At 34.3% G+C, this 20,899-nt stretch overlaps 1 protein-coding gene across 1 annotated transcript in view; it reads left to right on the top strand.

Annotated features, from left to right (window-relative positions):
* ccdc120a (coiled-coil domain containing 120a) overlaps positions 1-20,899 on the top strand; it is a 38,131-nt gene that overhangs the window by 13,823 nt on the left and 3,409 nt on the right. The window contains exons 2-9 of the mRNA XM_073819880.1: positions 8,033-8,184; positions 8,301-8,382; positions 10,042-10,172; positions 11,699-11,815; positions 11,913-12,036; positions 17,103-17,159; positions 17,407-17,548; positions 19,124-19,234. Coding sequence (XP_073675981.1) covers positions 8,349-8,382; positions 10,042-10,172; positions 11,699-11,815; positions 11,913-12,036; positions 17,103-17,159; positions 17,407-17,548; positions 19,124-19,234 — 716 coding nt within the window. The 5' untranslated portion in view covers positions 8,033-8,184; positions 8,301-8,348. The remainder of the gene's footprint in view (positions 1-8,032; positions 8,185-8,300; positions 8,383-10,041; positions 10,173-11,698; positions 11,816-11,912; positions 12,037-17,102; positions 17,160-17,406; positions 17,549-19,123; positions 19,235-20,899) is intronic.

Below are 20,899 nucleotides of genomic sequence, written 5' to 3'. Positions count from 1 at the left end.
TAACTTGCAATTAAAAGTTTATATCTCACAATTCAAAAAAAAGTCTGAATTGTGAGAAATAAACTCGCAATTGCCAGTTATTAAGTCAGAATTGTAAATTCTGTAAATTGTAAATTCTGACTTTTTTCTCACAATTGTGAGTTTATATCAGTTCTGAGAAAAAAAGACAGAATTGTGAGAAAGTCAGAATTATGAGTTATAAACTCACAATTGCGATAATGTAATTATCACAAAATTCTGACTTTACAACTTGCAGCTGCAAGTTTATATTTCAGAAAAGTCCGAATAATTATTATTTTTTTTTCATTCAGTGGCAGAAACAGACTTCCATAGTTTAGTACAAATAGTATTTAGTGCAAATTTTCTTCAAAATAACTTCTTTTGTGCTCAACAGAAGAAAGAAAGTCATACAGGTTTGGAACGACATAAAGGGTTGAGTAAATAATGACAGAATGTTCATTTTTGGGTGAACTATCCCTTTAAGACGTTTACATATAACCTATATGGTCCAGGCCATGCAGAAATTTTATTTGATGCCATTTGGTCCCAATTGACCTTCATATGAAAGAGCAACGCCACACATGCATCTGTTTAGCACCATTATCTGGATCAGGATGGCTTCAGGCATTGGTTTGGACAGCTGGATTTTGGTGCACTCACTTTCTTTGATTATACATGGAGAAAATGACAGTGTGTGTATCATTTCAAGATGCAAATAATTATAAACTGAATTTTATGTTTTACACAGATGGTCGTCAATGCAAAACTTACCTACTGTTGTGAGTGTTTGTAGTCTGAATGGTTTCTAGGTAGTTGCTTACAGGCCCAAAGGATTAAAAAGAGCCCAGACCAAGTCTTTATGATATTCTGGTTTAGAAAAACCTGTTTTGACTAGATGTATTTGTCGTTAGTGTGACCCATACGCAGTTTGTGACTGTATTTAATGTTGCAGTGAAGAAAGTAAGAGTTTCGGCACAGTCCGGTGATGTGGAAACGCAGCTGTGTCCACACTTCCTCGTTAGAGTGGGATTAATTACCAGAGGCACGGAGCAGTAGAGAACACGTCTGTCAGATCCCGCCGGGATCAGAGAGGTCGCAGAGAGTCCAGGGAGCAAAAAAATCTGCTGACCCCTCGCTCTTCAGCGCTTTCTGCGAGAAGGAAAGATTCAGTACAAACCCTGTTCCCCAGAGGAGAGCGTTCTGCAGTCCTGAGGAAAAAAGTTGCCATTCTGTTTCAATTTGAAATTGTTGATGTTATGTGAAATATCAAGGTTGTGATTGCAAGGATCAGTCAGGAGAATCTTGCTGAGGGAAGAAATACAGAGGAAAGAAAACAGAAAGATTGAAGTGCTGTCAGTTACAAGCAGCATATGATGTGTGCGTGTGTATGTGTGTGTGTGTGTGTGTGTATATTATTGCTATTGTTATATGATTATTTAAATATATATACACACTGCTGTTCAGAAGTTTGGGATCTGTACGATTTTTAATGTGTTTTTTTTTTTTATGTTAATATATTTACGTTTTGTTAATATATTTTAAAATGTAATTTATTCCTGTGATGCAAAGCTGAATTTTCCACATCATTACTCCAGTCTTCAGTGTCACATGATCCTTTAGAAATGATTCCAATATGCTGATTTGTTATCAATGTTGAAAACAGTTGTGCTGCTAAATTTTTTGGTTAAACCTGTGATACTTTTTTCAGGATTCTTAACAAATAAAACATTGAAAGAACAGCATTTATTTAAAATAGAAATCTTTTGAAACAATATACACTATTTGAGGTCAGTACATTTTTATTTTTAATTGTTTTGAAAGAAATTAATTCTTTTATTCGGCAAGGATGCGTTAAATTAATAAAAAAAAAATTATAGTAAAGACCTTAGATTGTTAGAAAAGATTTCTATTTTAAATAAATGCTGTTTATTTTACTTTTTATTTATCAAATAATCCTGAAAAAGCATTAAAGAAAATATAAAACAGCAACTGTTTCCAACATTGATAATAAAAGTAATAAATTTGCATATTAGAATGATTTCTGAAGGATCATGTTACACCGAGTGAGTGTAAGACTGGAGTAATGGCTAATGAAAATTCAGCTTTGCATCACAGGAATAAATTATATTTTAAAATATATTAAAATAGTAGGGATGCACCGAAATGAAAATTCTTGGCCGAAACCGCAAACCGAAAAAGAGGAAACCAAGGGCCGAAAACCGAAACACCGAAAGAATTATGCCAATTATTAGTACCATTGTATTTATGGCTATGAATGTGTACTAATCTTATTAAAATCAAGGCATTGCAATTGCATAAATTAATATTAAAGTTTCAAAGAATAAATCTATTGTATTAATTTAAACAATTATTATCAATCAAGTATTATATTACTTAAATAACATATACATATATTTTACTGCCTTTGTTTAAATTGTTTAAATTTTTATAACACATTATATTGTGGATCACATTTACAACACGTGTTTCTCTTCCAGCAGGAGGCGCTTTCAGAATGCTCGTACACAAAGCAGCACAGCAAATGACTTTGAAACGTGCAGCGCTCATATTTATTCAATGGATAGCCTTTTGAAGTTTCATCGCAATTCTTGTCTTTCAGTCCCCACATTTAAGACCACCTGAAATCATAATTAAGACTTTCTCAGCACCTAATAAACTGCAGTCATCAATAAAAATTTAGAGCTTTATTTTTTTCCCCACCATGTTCGGGGCACAAGAAAAATTTCAGGGGACTAAATTAATATCAGCATATGAAGTATAACCGTCTCTCATTGTCTCTGAGAGAATGCACGTTAGATGCTGAAAACACTGTCAGTTTTTACCTTCACTTTAACATATTGCGCAGTTTTCACGTTGCTTGTGTGATATCCATTGGCTCACCTCCATGGTTTAAAACATAAATATTTATAAAAATACAGTATATAGAAAAGACACATCTTTAAAATATTGCGACGTAACGCCAACGTAAAGCCATTGTTTTTCACTCACTGAAAGCGTCTCGATCTCTGCTCTCATTACTGCACATAAGACTGCAGACACACCCCCTCTTGAAATTTCGGCATTACAAGTTTTGCAAATCGCTATCCGTGGGTCTTTCTCAGATATACTGAAATATGTCCACACCACAGACGTGTTGCTTCAGACAAGCACGTGCAGGCTGCGGTTTCTGTTTGCGTTAACATACTGTTTATGTGAAAATGCACTTTTGGGCCATTTTCGGTGGCCGAATATTCGGTGCATCCCTATAAAATAGAAAACCATTATTTCAAACTGTAATAATATTTCACAATATTACAGTTTTCCTGTATTTTTTATTAAGGAAATGCAGCCATGATGAGCATATGTAGCACGGGTATATTTGTAGCAATAGCCAAAAATACGTTATATGGGTCAAAATTATAATTTTTTATTTTATGCTAAAACTCATTAGGATATTAAGTACAATGTCCCATGAAGATATTTTGTAAATTTCCTACCATAAATATATCAAGGTTTTTGATTAATCAATTTTTGATTAGTAAAATGCATTGCTATGAACCTCATTTGGACAACTTTAAAGACATTTTTCTCAATATTTTTATTTTTATTTTTTATTTTTTGCACCCTCAGATTCCAGATTTTCAAATAGTTGTATCTCGGCCAAATATTTTCCTATCCTAACAAACCATACATCAACGGAAAGCTTATTTATATGTTTGTATTTAATATATTTTATTGTGTTTTATATTGGTGTATACCCAAAAAATTACAATTATGCCTTTAATTCTATGGTGAGTTCAATACAGTCAAACTTAGAAAAAATTACAAACAAGAGAAAAAATAAAATGCCACAAATGTGTAACAACATGGCCTCTTTACATGTTAAGAATTGAGCAACAGGTTTACAAAGGACATAATAGAGATGATTAGAGGAACACATGCGGGAAGACTAAAAAATGGACAGATTGCACTTCCACGAACATCTGAACGGGAGTGATAATACAGGCTCCGACATGAGAGAGTGGAATGCTGGCAAACCTTGTGAGGACCGCAGAACATTTGTCATGACATTTGGTGAATCACACACACACACAGACACACATGCACAGACACACATGCACAGCTTGTCTGCTGCATATTTATACTCTCAAATTAATGCTGGCTTGCAAAATCTGAATTTTATCCTAGATTTAATGTTTTTCAGACAACGTGAGCAGTATTTGGCTGTGCAAAACGTCCTGCCATGATGCCAGTGAGGAGTAGTGATTGTCTGTGTGGTTGTTATAAGGATTCAGTCCGGTTGCTAGATTGCCTAAGTAAAGGGCTTAAATCCCTTATTCAGCATATATCTATGAGATGAGCTTGCCTGATCTATTGTTGAAAATTGTGAAAGAGCCTTAAAGAGTAGGACTTCCAGGACAAAAATGTACAGATAATGTACTCACCCCATTGTCATCCAAAATGTCATCCAAATATGTTTTTTGAGGAAAACATTTGTCCATGTTGTGGACTTCAATGGTGCCCATGAGTTTGAACGTCCAAAATGCAGTTTCAATGCAGCTTCAAAGGGCTCTAAACGGTCCCAGCCAAAGAATCTAGTGAAACAATCTGTCATTTTCTAAAAAAAAATGTACATTTATATACTTTTTAAGCTGAAATGCTCGTCTTGTCTAGCTCTGCATGTACTCTGTGTAATCCGGGTCAATACAGTTAGGGAATGTAAAAAAAAACTCCCATCTCATTTTCTCCTCCAACTTTGAAATCGCCTACATCGCATCAGAAGTACTGACCCAGTGTTTACAAAGTGAACATGCAAAGAAGGTCTTTTAATGTTGGAGGAGAAAATGAGATGGGAGTTTTTCAACATACCCTAACTGTATTAACCCGGATAACACAGAGTATGCATGCGCATAGGGGAGTTAAACAAGACAAGCATTTGAGGTTATAAATGTATAAATTTCTTTCTTTTTTTTTTTTCTTTTTTTTATTGACCAATCGTTTTGCTAGGTAAGACCTTTCTTCCTCGGCAAGGATCGTTCAGAGCACTTTGAAGCTGCATTGAAACTGCATTTTGGAAGTTCAAACTCGTGGGCACCATAGAAGTCCACTATATGAAGATTATTCCTGAAATGTTTTCCTCAAAAAACATAATTTATTCACGACTGAAGAAAGAAAGAAGGAGGTAAGTACATTTTCTGTATATTTTTGTTCTGAAAGTGAACTACTCCTTTAACAAAGAATAGTATTTCATAAGCAAACACCATTAAAGAAACAAAAAAACACACTTGAATTGAGTAAAACTATTCAATATGAATATGAGATGAACATATCATGCTGCTATTATGAAAAATAACTTCACAGCCAATTTAGAAAGGATAAATATTGTAAGAGGGTGTTTTAAAAAAGTTTTAGGTAAACACTACAGCAAATGCGTCAGTTCTTTAAGATCAGGGATCTTATCAAGCTCAAACTGACAACAGCGAGACTCCATTAGCTGAAACCCAACACTAGGCAAACTAAGACAGGCATAGACACCGTGTTTGCTCTAGCAGTATGCACATATTTGTGTTACGTTATCATACCCGTTCTCTTTTATTTGTCCTCCCTTGACCCTCGAGTGTGTGATGGGGACGATTAGGTCATGACAACATACAATAGCCACATTGTGCTGTAGCTTTCTTTAATTTTGGACGCATGCTTCACTCATCTGCTGCTCCTTTCTCCAAGTTAGTTCCACATATGACTGAAATAGACCTATTGATCTTTCTTTATAATTATAACCTTCCGCATTTTTTCAAAGACACCCATCATTCACGGCTTTTCAATGATAGAGCCGCTTTGGGCCGTCCAAAGAGCCGCCCATCTCATGCAGCTGAGATAATAACTACTTTCTGATGCATGAAGAATAGCATAGAGACTGAAACATTTGGGTTTTTGGCGCTTATTTAGGTTGCAGACAGGAAACCATGCGAGTTGCAGTTTTTGAGGTTTTTCGACCTTTCTCCTCATTGTCTGTGCCTCCTTGTTTACGGCCGATCTTAGGAAATGACTCGTGCCTTAGGAAAGTGTTTTTGTGTGTGAGGGTTTCTGCCGGCATTGTTGTTATAGGTTAGTCTGAGCCTCCCATTTCTGTTTCCCGCTCTCGCTTCCTGCTTCACGAGCCACTTCCTGAACGCAGCGGTCCACTTCCTGTCCGGAGTTCCCACAGGCAGTTCCATGTGAATGTGAAAGGGGGAAAAACACTGGATCACATATAAATGTGACCGGGGTCAACTGAAGATCTTGAAAGTGAATATAAACGAAAAATAATAACTCAGATCTCTTACATATGTTTTTACTATTTTAGCAGTATTACTATTATTTTGTATTAGCATTTAATAGTTGAGGTCAAATGTTGCAGAATCTGCAAAATGTTAATTATTTCACCAAAATAAGAGGGATCATACAAAATGCATGTTATTTTTTATTTAGTACTGACCTAAATAAGATATTTCACATAAAATATGTTTACATATAGTCCACAAGAGAAAATAATAGTTGAATTTATAAAAACGACCCTGTTCAAAAGTTTACATACCCTTAATTATTAATACTGTGTTGTTACCTGAATGATCCACAGCTGTATTTTTTTGTTTAGTGATAGTTGTTTATGAGTCCCTTGTTTGTCCTGCACAGTTAAACTCCCTGCTGTTCTTCAGAAAAATCCTTCAGGTCCCACAAATTCTTTGGTTTTTCCACATTTTTGGCTATTTAAACACTTTCCAGCAATGACTATAAATTGTTGCCTGGGGGTGAAAACTTTTTGAATTTGAAGATCAGGGTAAATTTAACTTATTTTGTCTTCTGGGGAACATGTAACTATCTTCTGTAGCCTCTGAAGGGCAGTACTAAATGAAAAAAAAGATGATATTTAGGCAAAACAAGAAAAATGTATACATAATTCGGTTCAAAAGTTTTCACCCCCTGGCTCTTAATGCATCGTTTTTCTTTCTGAAGCTTTAGTGAGCGTATGAACCTGCTGTAATAGTTGCATATGAGTCCCTTAGTTGTCCTCAGTGTAAAAAGATGGGTCTCAAAATCATACAGTCATTGTTGGAAAGGATTCAAATACACAAAAATGCTGAAAAACCACAGAATTTGTGGGACCTGAAGGATTTTTCTGAAGAACAGCGTGCAGTTTGACTGCTCAGGACAAACAAGGGACACATGAACAACTATCACTAAACAAAAAAACACAGCTGTGGATCATTCAGGTAACAACCGTATTAAGAATCAAGTTTATGAAGTTTATGAACTTATGAACAGTGTCATTTTTATAAATCTAACTATTATTTTCTTTTGTGGACTATATGCAAACATCTATGTGAAATAACTTATTCAGGTCAGTACTAAATAAAAAATAACATGCATGATGTCTGATCCATCTTGTTTTGGTAAAATAATTAACATTTTGCAGATTCTGCAAGGTGTATGTAAACTTTTGACCTCAACTGTACATACATACTTAATTTTCTAAACCTGAGGAACCTACATTCTGTTTGGTTATCTTTAATGTCACTGCAGTCTCAATTTTTCAATATCTCAGTTTTATTTTCTCATAGATTGAGACTTTTGCTGATTTCTCAGACTCAGATCTCTCACACATCTTGCATAGATCTCCGTGTCTTAGAGCTATTATCCATTTTGCCAAGATACTAGTTCTCAGTATCATTTCTACTCAAATTCCTCTAAGATCAAATGATCTGAGCTGCTGTTCATTTAGTTTTATAGCTCTGTACTCAAATTAATCAAAAATGGTCTCATCTGTATCTAATTTTATCCTCCAAGTGAAGGAATTCCTGAGACAAAGTGGATACATAACTGAAAAATCAGTTACATCTCCTAAAGCTCACCTGTCCTATCGGTTAGATTATCAGTAGAAGTGCAACTTTGTAGTCAGACTGATATTTTGTCTTCAAAGCCCATCTCTAGATCAGAGCTCTTCTGTGTGGATGGTCTCCAGTGTCTCATGTGGTTTGTTTTTATGTTTCAGGGCATTGAGTTTGTGAAGCGTTGCGCAGCAGCACAGTGGCTCCCCCCTCAGGCCAGTCGCAAGTACTGCAGCAACACCCAGCCGCACATCTGCTTCATGGCCTCAAGTCCAAAACGCTGCAGTACATATGACTGTTAACAAAAGGCGAGAAGGTAAGAAATGTATGAGCTTTCACATGCTTGTCTGGTTTTAATCGACTCCAGCTGAGTCTGCTGCCTGAGAGATTCATCATTGTCATGTTTTGTTTGTTATCTTCATCTCTCTGTAGGTAAACTTACAATCAGGAGGCAGTGAGGTGACACAAAAGACGTATGACATGGAGGTCAAAAGTCACCTGATAACAGGCCCTGGTGAGCACCTCCATGTGTCCGAGTGTGTTTGTTTGTTGATAAGAACTTGTCTTTCTAAACAAGAACTGTACTTTGTTAATGGTTAGTCTGACAAGCTTGTGTGTTTTATTTTTCGTGAGCAAATGTCCCCACAAAGCATAAAGACCCCACAAAAACTGTGAGGACTTTTGGGGGGGATTTCTATGAGGTGAACATCTTCATAAAGAGAATAAATGTACGTTTAAACCTTTAAATCTTCAAATATTTTACATGTGACAGCCAAGAGCTGACCAGAAGGGGAAGGTTAAGAATAGGTTTTTCATGCCTTTTCCAGTTATGCATGATTACTGGGTAAGAATGAAAAATTTTAAGAAATACTTCAACTATTTAGATTTTTTTTTTACGTTTTCATTACTTTTTTAGCCCTTGAAATCACAATTTTAAATCAAACTATTATAACTTTTTTGAAGTTTGAATTACTTCTCTAGACCTTGAAATCACAATTTTAAACATTATTATTATGAAAACAATGACAGTGGGAAAATATACAGTAGGCAAAAGTTTTTGAACAGTAAGATTTTTAATATTTTTTTTAAAAAGAAGTCTCTTATGCTCACCAAGCCTACATTTATTTGATCCAAAGTACAGCAAAAACAGTACAATGTTGAAATATTTTTATTATTTAAAATAACAGTTTTTTTATTTGAATATATTTTAAAATGTAATTTATTCCTGTGATTTCAAATGATCCTTCAGAAATCATTCTAAAATTCTGATGTGCTGCTCAAAAACATGTATTATTATGATTATTATTATTATTATTATTATTGTTATTTTGAAAACAGCTGAGTAGAATATTTTCAGGTTTCTTTGATGAATAGAAAGTTCAGAAGAACAGCATTTATCTGAAATAGAAATCTTTTATAACATCATAAATGATCAGTTTTTATCAATTTAAAGCATCATTGCTAAATAAAAGTATTCATTTCTATAATTTCTTTTCCCCAAAAAAGCTTTTGAGTGGTATATTGTATAATGTTACAAAAGCTTTTTATTTGCAGATAAATGGATCTTTCTATTATTCATCAAAGAAAAAAATGTTTAAAAAATGTGTTTTAAATATTGATAATAATAATAACAAAAATGTTTTATGAACAGTAAGTCAGCATATTAGTGATGCTGAAAATTTAGCTTTGATCACAGGAATACATTACATTTTAAAATATATTCAAATGGAAAACATTTATTTTAAATAGTAAAAATATTTCAAAGTTTTACTGATTTTGTTGTACTTTAGATAAAATAAATGCAGGCTTAGTGAGCATAAGATCTTACTGTTCAAAAACTTTTGACTGGTAGTGTAGGAACTTATTTTTAAATATTAAATTAATACTTTTATTTAATGAGGGTACAATAAATTGTGCAAAAGTGGCGGTAACAATATCAAAGATGATTTATAATGCATTTCAAGTAAATTTGTTTTCCTCAAAGAATCCTGACAAAATGTATCACTGTTTTCACAAAAAAATAAAGCAACACTGAAGTCTGGAGTAATGATACTGAAAATTAAGCTTTGCTCACAGGAAAAAATACATTTTTAAATTACATTCAAATAGAAAATTGTTATTTAAAATGTAAAACCTGCTATAAAATATAACATGACATGCATGTTTTTCACAGAGCTGCAGGCCGCTATGGACAGTAAGCAGCGTGCGGAGCGGATGGTGGAGCTCCAGGAGCGCCGTAGGAGTCTTCAGACGCTGCTCAACACTCGAATAGCAGAACTCAAACGTGTGTGTCTGCAAGAGGCGGTCAGTGTCAAAAAAGACATTTGAATTTAATGGAGTATTTCCTCAGAACGTGTTCTATTAATAAGAACAAGAACAAGAAAGCTTGACACGATAAACGTTGTATTTCTCTATGGTGTCACTAGCGAACCACACAGCAGTAAGCTGCCAAATCATGTGATGCCGCAGAGATGCCGCCACATGCCCAGCTAATCTTTGCTCGTACTTGTATCTCAGCAAGCTTGGCTTTTGAAATACTGGTTTTACACAGTGTGTATTTTGTGCTTTGGGTCTTCAAGGAGAAGTTCACTTCCAGAATAAAAATTTCCTGATAATTTACTCACCCCCTTGTCATCCAAGATGTTCATGTTTTTCTTTCTTCATTTATGTTTTTTAAGGAAAACATTTCAGGATATCTCTCCATATAGTGGACTTCTATGGTGCCCCTGAGTTTGAACTTCCAAAATGCAGTTTAAATGCAGCTTCAAAGGGCTCTAAATGATCCCAGCAGAGGAAGCAGGGTCTTATCTATTGAAACGATTGGCTATTTTCTAAAAAAAATTTACAATGTATGTACTTTTTAATCTCTACACAGAGTACACACAGAGCTAGACAAGACAAGCATTTGAGGTTAAAAAGGATATAAATTGTAATTTTATTTAGAAAATAACTGATCGTTTTGCTAGATAAGACCCTTTTTTCCTTGGCTGTGATCGTTTAGAGCCCTTTGAAGCTGCATTTTGGAAGTTCAAACTCGGGGGCACCATAGAAATTCTAAAATGTTTTCCTCAAAAACATAATTTCCTTACAACTGAAGAAAGAAAGACATGAACATCTTTGATGACGAGGGGGTGAGTACATTATCTGTAAATTTTTGTTCTGAAAGTGAACTACTCCTTTAAGTCGAAAAGAAATTAAGGTTTTTGAGGACAACATTCCAGGATTTTTCTTCATATAGTGGACTTCGATGGTGGCCAACGGGTTTAAGGTCCAAATTGCAGTTTCAATGCAGCTTTAAAGGGCTCTACACGATCTCAGCTGAGGAATAAGGGTCTAATCTAGCAAAATGATCGGTCGTTTTCTAAGAAAAATACAAATTGTAATTTTTTTGTAAAGGCCGTTTGACTTTCTTTGCACGTCTGCTTCATAAACACTGGGTCGCGTGAGGTTGAGCTAGTGCAAGATGAGCATTTGTGTTAGTATATACTTTTTTTTTTTTTTTTTTTAGAAAATGAGTAAAACCAATTGTTTTACTATATAAGACCCTTATTCCTTGGTTGAGATTGTGTAGAGCCCTTTGAAGCTGCACTGAAACTGCAATTTGGACCTTCAGCCTGTTGGCTGCCATTGAAAAATCCTAGAATGTTTTCCTCAAAAAACTACATTTCTTTGCGAAGACAGAAATACATGAACATTGTATCACATTGGAATGAGAAAATTTCTGTTTCTCCTTTAAAGGAATCACATCATGGAAAGAGGGTTTTTGGTTCTCTTTTGAAATAATGTGCACAGTGTAACTTGTTCATGTTTGCTCTTCATTGTTTTTCCAGGAATTGACAGGTGAAGTTTCTAATGACTATCCTCTGGAAAGTGGAGAGAAAGTCCCTCATGTGCGGCGCAGGGCTGGTCTGTCCCGCAGCGGGTCCAAACATAACACCAAAAATGAGGTGTGTGCATTTTGGGATGATATGTGTGGCCACTAATTTGATATCGGATACGTGATAGATAAATATCATAAGTTGCTTAATGTTTGTGCTGGCTTAGGAAGAGGACGTCTCTCAGCGCAAGACAAAGAAAACTCTGTTCAGCGGCGCCCTCCGCAGGCACGTCGATTCAGAACAGCATCCTCCACACAGCAAACGAACGGTTCATAGAGGATGCCACACAGGTGGGTTTCAAGATTATACAGACGAACTAATACATAATTTCATTGCTAAAATTCACACAGTATATACACTACTATTCAAATATTTGAGGTCTATTTTTGAATGTTCTGAAAGAAGTCTCTTATGCTCACCAAAGCTGCCATGTATTTATAAAAAATACAGTAAAAACAGTAAAATTTTGAAATATTATTACAATTTAAAATAAGTATTTTCTATTTGAATATGTTCCAAAATGTAATTTATTTCTGTGATGCAAAGTTGATTTTAAGCTAAACTAGAAGCTAAAGTTCGATAACAAACTTTAAATGTTGGCTTGGAGAGCCAACCCGGGCAGCCTTGGTGCAAAAGAGGCAGAGCACTTGTGTGTCCGGCGTTCTCGAGCTGCCCTGCTGCGAAAATGCGCCATTGATATTTCATATTCTAATTTAAAAAAAAGCATACTAGGCTATGACAACAGGTTCAACAGAGTTGGCTAGCTGGATGTGAAAAAATATTTGTATTGTTTTTATATGCTTGTAATTGTTTTCCCTGTTTGCTATTTTCAAAGTTCTTTCACCTAATTGAAACACTGTAAATAGTCTTTGAATTGAGATCTTGAATGATTAGTTATCCTGTGGCCCCTTCTTGTGGACATTACCATTATTGCCTTCATCTCTGAATCACATTAACAATGCATAGTATTTATTATTTATTGATTCTTGTTAGAGCAATAAATAAATGCATACATAAATACATAAAAGAAGCCAAGACAAGTGAACGATTTTTTGTTTTTTTTATGGAGTAACACTGAAGACAGAAAGCAGAATGCAGCCTCTTTAATGTTGAAATCCAAAATAATGATCCACATCCGATTTATTTCTCAACAGTTCATGTTCACTTGAGACATAGACAACTGTTTTAGATTATATTCTTTAAGCTATGGTGTATTTTGAAATGATCTTGTCTGTGTTTGTCCGACAGAAGTGTTTCTTATTGGCAGAAGCCAGGATTAATGTAGTTCAGAACGTGTGCGTCAAAGCACTTTTGTTGCTGTGCAGTTGACCACACAAGCAGAAATAAGCAAGCATTTAACCTTTGTAATATATTACTCTACTATTTTTATGTTGAATCGCTGGAGTGTTTGTATTTAAATACCTTTAAAAGACGTGCAAATTATGTCTTTGTTGACGGAGAACAGAGACGTGTCGCCCATGTTATAGTGAAACATGAAACAGCTCATTTGCACTTAATGTAGGTCTTTAAATGTTCTTCTATATATTGTGTACAATCGCTGGAGTGTTTTTATTTAAATGCTTTTAAAAGACGTTCAGTGATGTATAGACGTTTTTCCTGAACACGGAAGTAAGTCCGACTCTTAACTGAAAGAATGCTTTGCATTTCCGGTCTGCATTGTTTCTAGTCAAATTAGGGTATATTCCGAGCTAATAAATAAATAAATAATGTTAAACCTATTAAAATGTTTTTAAAAAGCACATGGCTCCATAGCGCCATCACTTGGCAATGTCGCAATGACCGTCATTTGTCAGTGCCTCACTTTAATGAGTGTGTAGATGACACGAAGCAGCGGACGTTAGCTACATTAAAAACAGATGGACGCTATTTGAATGGGTTCCTATGGAAACCGGAACAGAAAAGCATTCAATCTGACGTTAGAATTCGTAATGGCGGCGCTCATCGTTTACTCAGGAAAAAGTTCTATAGTTCGCAGACTGAGAGCTCGAGCCATGAAGCTCGTCTGTATAACTCACTCTGAAGACAGCGCTTTCGGATTGAAATAAAACTGCTCACAAGCGCCTGAATTTACGTCTTGATGTGTTCTAATGGGTGGATTGACTTAAATCGCTGGAAAATTTAAATTTTAAAGCCGGTCAGTTTCGCGCAAATTATGTAGTTTTGTGGGCACGTACACAGAATGTACGCGGTGAAGGAAAGCTTTCGGTTTCCAGCTGCAAACAGCCGAATTTAGCTCTTGATGTGTTCTTATGGGTGGATGGAATGCAATCGCTGGAATATTATAATTTTAAGGGCGGTATAATGTGTGCAAATTAGTTTCATGAGCACATACACAATGTACGTGCCGAAAGCTAAAGTGAAAGTAGGTAAGAGGTCATTTTTCTCAGCTTATGCAAGTCTATGGAAAATTTTTCATGTTCAAAAATTAATAATAAATAAACTGTAAGTCTGATCAGTCTAAAAAGATATAGCAACAATCTCGTGGTAAGGTCCCAGGTCTCTGCCAAGTTTGGGGATTGTGGCATTAAAGCCCTGGGAGGAGTAGCGTTTGGAAAATTTCGGATCAGAAGAATAATAATAATATGTTTAAGTAGAATAACAGTATGTTGGCTCTCCAAGCCAACATAATTATTTAAGTCTTCAGTGTCACATGATTCTTCAGAAATCATTCTAATATACTGATTTGCTGCTCAAGAAACATTTATTATCAGTGTTGAAATGTATTTGCTGTTACATAAATCTTTTGTCACATTATAAATGTATTTACTGTCACTTTTGATCAATTTAATGCATCCCTGCTGAATAGAAGTAATAATTTCTCTAAAAAATAGACCCTATGATTCATATCAGTAGTGTTTGAGTTGACTGTATGTATGTATAAAGAGCAACCCAGCTGTAAAAAGCTGATGTAATGAATATAGATTAGAAATAAACTGATAAGTGTCAAGCTGGATTGTGCTGAGATAACAGACATCACACTGAGACGCTAAGTATAACAGATCAAACTAAGCAAAGATTATAGATATCAGATTAAAGATAACATTGATTAAAGTTCACTGTATTAACAAGGATACTTCATATGTAGTGTTAAACTCATGTGACTTAGTCTAGATTTGGCAGGAGAGACAGGGTGAAGACTGAATTTACAAATGATCAGATCAGTTTAGTGTCAGGCTGGCGGTCTAGCTGTGGACCGTGGGAACAATTGAATGTGTTTGCGTGTTTGTGTATGTGGTATAAATTTAGAAGAGAAAGTTTTCTCATGTGTGCAAACATGGAAAACAGTCTGCCTTAAATGAGACACATGAGACATGCTGGTTGTGTAACAGGAAGTGTTACGGAACCAGCCAGTTTCCGGCCATTATTACTATATTGATGATGCAGGCTCAGTGAAAAATAAACACACGTTTATGTAGCTGTCTGGATAAGGATGAACCAGGGTTATTACAGTTAACTAAAACTACAACTAAAACCATGGGAGTAAATTTTAGTCAGGATACATATCTAATTTCTCCAATCTTTATTACAATATACTGATGAATTTAGCATTCACTTACGTGGTATGAGATGACTGGATGCTTTCAAATGATTTCCTATTGAACTGTCACCAACTGAACTGCAGTGGTCAAACTATTTTAAATATAGTGAATTAAGCTACAAACTCAATCATAACGCACAATGTTTTCATCTAACATGTATTTTGAAGTGCAGCTCGTCATATTAATGAAGTGTTTCACTAGTTATCAGTAAACCAGTTACCTCATCTGAATATGTTTGTAGATTTGTGTTGGAAGTTAACTTTAGAATGAAAATATGGATATTTTATGTGTTCAGTTCAAGTGATTCACTAGCAAACACAAGATCAAAATAGCCATTCATTTTCAAATTTTGACATCTCCTAATGATTTTAAAAAGCACATGTAGTGAGCTTTTCAAAACTCCTAATCAGTTACCATTGTGTCTCAAAATTATGTAAAGTGCTCCGAATGTATCGCGAATAATCTGATTCAGATCAGGACTTTGTGTATCGTGAATCATTTGATTCAGGTCCAGGACTTCGGAGTGCGTATTGAATCATTAGATTTAGATTGAATCTTCGGAGCGGGTTCGCGAATCATTTGTAAGATCAAGACTACAGAGCGCCGATCATGTGATTTAGATTGGAACTTCAGAGAGGTTTGCGAATTCAGAATGGAAATTCGGAGCATATATATATATATGTATATATGTGACCCTGGACCACAAAACCAGTCTTAAGTCGCTGGGGTATATTTGTAGCAATAGCCAAAAATACATTGCATGGGTCAAAATTTTTGATTTTTCTTTTATGCCAAAAATCATTAAGAAATTAAGTAAAGTTCATGTTACATGAAGATTTTTTGTAAAATTCCTACTGTAAACATATCAATATGTAATTTTTGATTCGTAATATGCATTGTTAAGAACTTAATTTGGACAACTTTAAAGGTGATTTTCTCAGTCTTTTTGATTTTTTTGCATCCTCAGATTTCTGATTTCAAATAGATGTATCTCAATTATATATAATTGAATATATTGCCAAATATTGTCCTATCCTAACAAACCATACATCAATAGAAAGCTTATTTATTGAGCTTTCATATTATGTATAAATCTCAGTTTTGTCAAATTTAACCTTATGACTGGTTTTGTGGTCCAGGGTCACACACATATATATATATATTAAACAAAAAGTAATAAAAGTGACAAAAGCACATATTATTAAAACAGAAAATATAAAAAATAAATACTAATTCAAATATTAATAATAAATATAAACTATATCTCCGTGATACTAAAATAACTCTAGACAAACTATAGATTTTAATAACTACTAACTCTAACCCTATCCCCCAAAAATGTTTTGCCTTTGCATTTTTTTAAATAATTATTCAACCCTTTTAAATAACAAATTATATGTTGAAATTTTTAAATTATGAACAAGTATTTCCACAATTGTATATAGAAATCTTTACAAATGAATGACGAATAAAATCATGAATCAATATTTCCACAATTTTATGAATGTTAATGTAAATAAAAGACATTCTTTACAAATGAATCATGAATAACTGTTTCCACAATTTTATAAATGTAATTATAGAAATTACTTCCAAAACCTTATTTTTTTTAGATTTGAGAACATCCCAAAGAAAGGTTTTGTCAGATTTTGTGACATTAAGAATGTTGCAATAAAACAACAATATAACCTCATCCATTATCAGCAGCATAGAGCCAATACACTGTATGTTTATGTTACTTCATGTAATGTGTGTATCAGTGGAGTTACATAATGTGTAAATATTTATATCCTCAGATAACACGGTGAAGTCAGAGAGCAGCTCCACATCAGATTCCACCAATCAGGACACTGGTGAGTTATGGGACAGATCAGTGCGTTACATTAGCAGGATAATGAATTCGAGTGACTGAGATAAGAAGCACTATTACAATGGCGGGATGAGTTGAGTGGACGGAGAGACCCCGCGGGGGACATTAGAGTCTTCACATCGATGAGTCAAAAGCCTGTTATTAACACTCACTGAACTAATCCTCTCCCTATGGCATTTGTGATTCTCACACATTCTCTCTCTCTCTCTCTCTCTCTCTCTCTCCATCAGAAGATGCCTCTGAAGGCCTGTCGTCCTCACAGCCCCGGCCGGTCTCGGGGAGCCCAGACAACAGGTTTTCTCGAAAACTCTCCCCTGTGGAGATCTATTACGAGATGAAAACACGCCGCAACTCTGTGGCCAGCTCAGCCAGGTACACACTCAGCACAATTTGCTTTCATGCTCAGCATGAGAAAGTAGGAACAGCTGTTTTTCCACTTTATGGTGATTCAGCATTGATTAGCAGGCCTGAAATCACCTCATTTAGATGAAAAACACTTTAAGTGGTTTGTAATTAAAACCTGATTCCAGAATAAAGGCTCTGTAGCACTCGGTGATATTTAAACAGTGAAGGAATACTTCACCCAAAAATGATATTTTGTTGAATATATACTTACCCTCAGGCCATACAGGCTGTAGATGAGTTTGTTTCTTCATCGGAACAGATTTGGAGAGATTTACTATCACATCACCTGCTCACCGATGGATCCTCTGCAGTGAATGGGTGCCGTTAGAATGAGAATGCAAACAGCTGATAAAAGCAATAATCACAATAATCCAAAAGTAATCCACATGACAAACATTTCAGACTCTCATTCTGACAGCACCCATTAATTTCAGAGGATTCGTTGGTGAGAAATTGATGTACAATTGAGGTCAAAAGTTTACATCCTCCTTTTAGAATCTGCAAAATGTTAATTATTTTACCAAAATAAGAGGGGTCATACACAATGCATGTTATTGTTCATTTAGTACTGACCTGAATAAGGTATATTTCACATAGAAGATTTTTTACATATAGTTCACAAGAGAAAATAATAGTTAAATTTATAAAAATGACTCTGTTCAAAAGTTTTGATTTTTGATTTGATTTTTGAATACTGTGTTGTTACCTGAATGATCCACAGCTGCGTTTTTTTGTTTAGTGATAGTTGTTCATGAGTCCCTTGTTTGTCCTGAACAGTTAAACTGCCTGCTGTTCTTCACAAAAATCCTTCAGGTCCCACCAATTCTTTGGTTTTCCAGCATTTTTGTGTATTTGAACCCTTTCCAACAATGACTGTATGAGGACAACTGAGAGACTCATATACAACTATTACAGAAGGTTCAAACGCTCACTGATGCTTCAGAAGGAAAAAACATGCATTAAGAGCAAGGGGGTGAAAACTTTTGGAATTTAAAGATCAGAGTAAATGTAACTTATTTTGTCTTCTGGAAAACAGCCTCTGAAAAGCAGTACTAAATGAAAAAATATGATATTTAGGCAAAGTAAGAAAAATGTACACATCTCCATTCTGTCCAAAAGTTTTGACTCCCAGCTCTTAATGCATCGTTTTTCCTTCTGAAGCATCAGTGAGCGTTTGAACTTACTGTAATAGTTGCATATGAGTCCCTCAGTTGTCCTCATACAGTCATTGTTGGAAAGGGTTCAAAAGAACCAAAGAATTTGTGGGACTTGAAGGGTTTTTCTGAAGAACAGCAGGCAGTGTATCTGTCAAGGACAAACAAGGGACTCATGAACAACTATCACTAAACAAAAAAACAGCTGTGGATCATTCAGGTAACAACACAGTATTAAGAATCAAGTGTATGTAAACTTTTGAACGAGGTCATGTAGATTATTAGTAACTATTTTATTATTAGTTTTATAAAGTCTGTCACCATAACAATCAGGTTTGTTAACTGCTAGATTTATAACAAAAAGACTAAACTTGTATTTTTCTCCCAGCCCGAGTCACTCTCTTCCACGAAGCGTGTCGAATCTGGAAGGTAGAAGTGTCCCGGCAACTCCGCTCCTGTCCCGCAATGGAATAACAGGAGTGCACATCAGGTTACAAATGTGCAAAACACACATGCACAAACATATATTACAACTCTGCACACGTCAGCTCAAATGCGCTCCCAGATCAATGCCAAGTAGACACTTGGCTAATGGTTTATATTGTAGTTAAAAGCCCTGAATTGATAATGGCACAAACATTTTGATTAAATTACTTATTTGCAATAATGTGTAATGAAGTAATGGATGTCTAAGGAGGTTGAGTGTAAAGCCCCATTATTTCCTACTCAATTTAATTACACATACACAGCAGCTTGTTGTGCTGCAGCACTGGGAGATACTGATATCAGCATGTACACTGATGCATTGTGTGGCTGTCATTTAATCAGAGCGTTACTTGGGTAGCTTAAAGGGATAGTCCAGCCAAAAAGTCTTTATTTTATTAGCCCTAGCTATATGACTTTTTGTTCTGCAGAACACAAAAGAAGATACTTGGAAGAATATTGGTTCCCATCGACTTCCATTGTATTTTTTTGTCTAGTGGAAGTCAATGGGAACCAAAATTGTTTGGTTACCAGCACTCTTTCAGATATCTTCTTTTATGTTCCACAGAGCAAAGAAAGTCATACAAGTTTGGAGCAAATAATGGCAGACTTTACATTTCTTGGGTGGACTGTCCTTTTACAGAACAAACAAACCCTTAACTCTACATTTTAAACTTAAGGCTGCAAGAATGAGTGCTCAAATCATATTACTTGTTTAGAGGTGTGTAATTACTGTACTAGTTAAGTTAATTAAGCAATTATTTGATTAAAAACACAGTAAAAAAGTGAAATAGTATTACAATTTAAAAGAACATTTTGCTATTTGAATATATTATAAAATGTAATTTATTAATGTGATGCAAAGATGAATTTTCAGCATCATTATTCCAGTCTTTAGTATCACATGATCCTTCAGAAATAATTCTAATATGCTTATTTTCTTAACATGTTTACGAAAACATTATAAATGTAACATTATAAATTTCACTTTATTGTATCCTTGTTGAATAAATGTATTAATTTCAAAACCAAAAATAAAAAACAAAAAGATTGACTGAAATAACAATTTTTAAACAGTAGCATATGTATTTAAATGCATAAATAAAAGTAATTTGAATAATAATATAAATGTTAATAATTTAAATAATAAAAATATAATAAAATTATTAGACTTTATATTGTAGTCTTTATATAGTGATTAAAGTGCTAAACAAACACAATATGCATATCTAAATTTAAATAAATATTAAGCAATCAATTATATTTGTATAAAATATAAACTAATTATGTTATATTATTAAAGCCAATATTGCATTAGTCAAATTTGTTAATAAAATAATAAACAGTAATTAAGATCTTCTTTAACACTAAAGAAATAAAAATAAAATTAAAAATTTTAAATATCTTTACTGTCACTTCTGATTAATGTAATACATCCTTGCTGAATAAAAGTATTCATTTATTTTAAAAACAAAATCTTACTGTCATGAAATATTATAAAAATGAACACTAATAGTCAAAAGATTTTTAATGTTTTTGCACCAAGCCTGCATTTATTTTATCCAAAGTACAGCAAAAACAGTAAAATTTTAAAATATTTTTACTATTTAAAATAGCTGTTTTCCATTTAAATATGTTTTAAAATGTAATTTATTCCTGTGATTTCAAAGCTGAATTTTTA

Source organism: Garra rufa, chromosome 15, assembly GCF_049309525.1.
Source record: "Garra rufa chromosome 15, GarRuf1.0, whole genome shotgun sequence".
NCBI classification, from domain to species: Eukaryota; Metazoa; Chordata; class Actinopteri; order Cypriniformes; family Cyprinidae; genus Garra; species Garra rufa.
The sequence above is the reverse complement of the archived record's forward strand: the minus strand, read 5'-3'. Positions and strand labels throughout refer to the sequence as shown.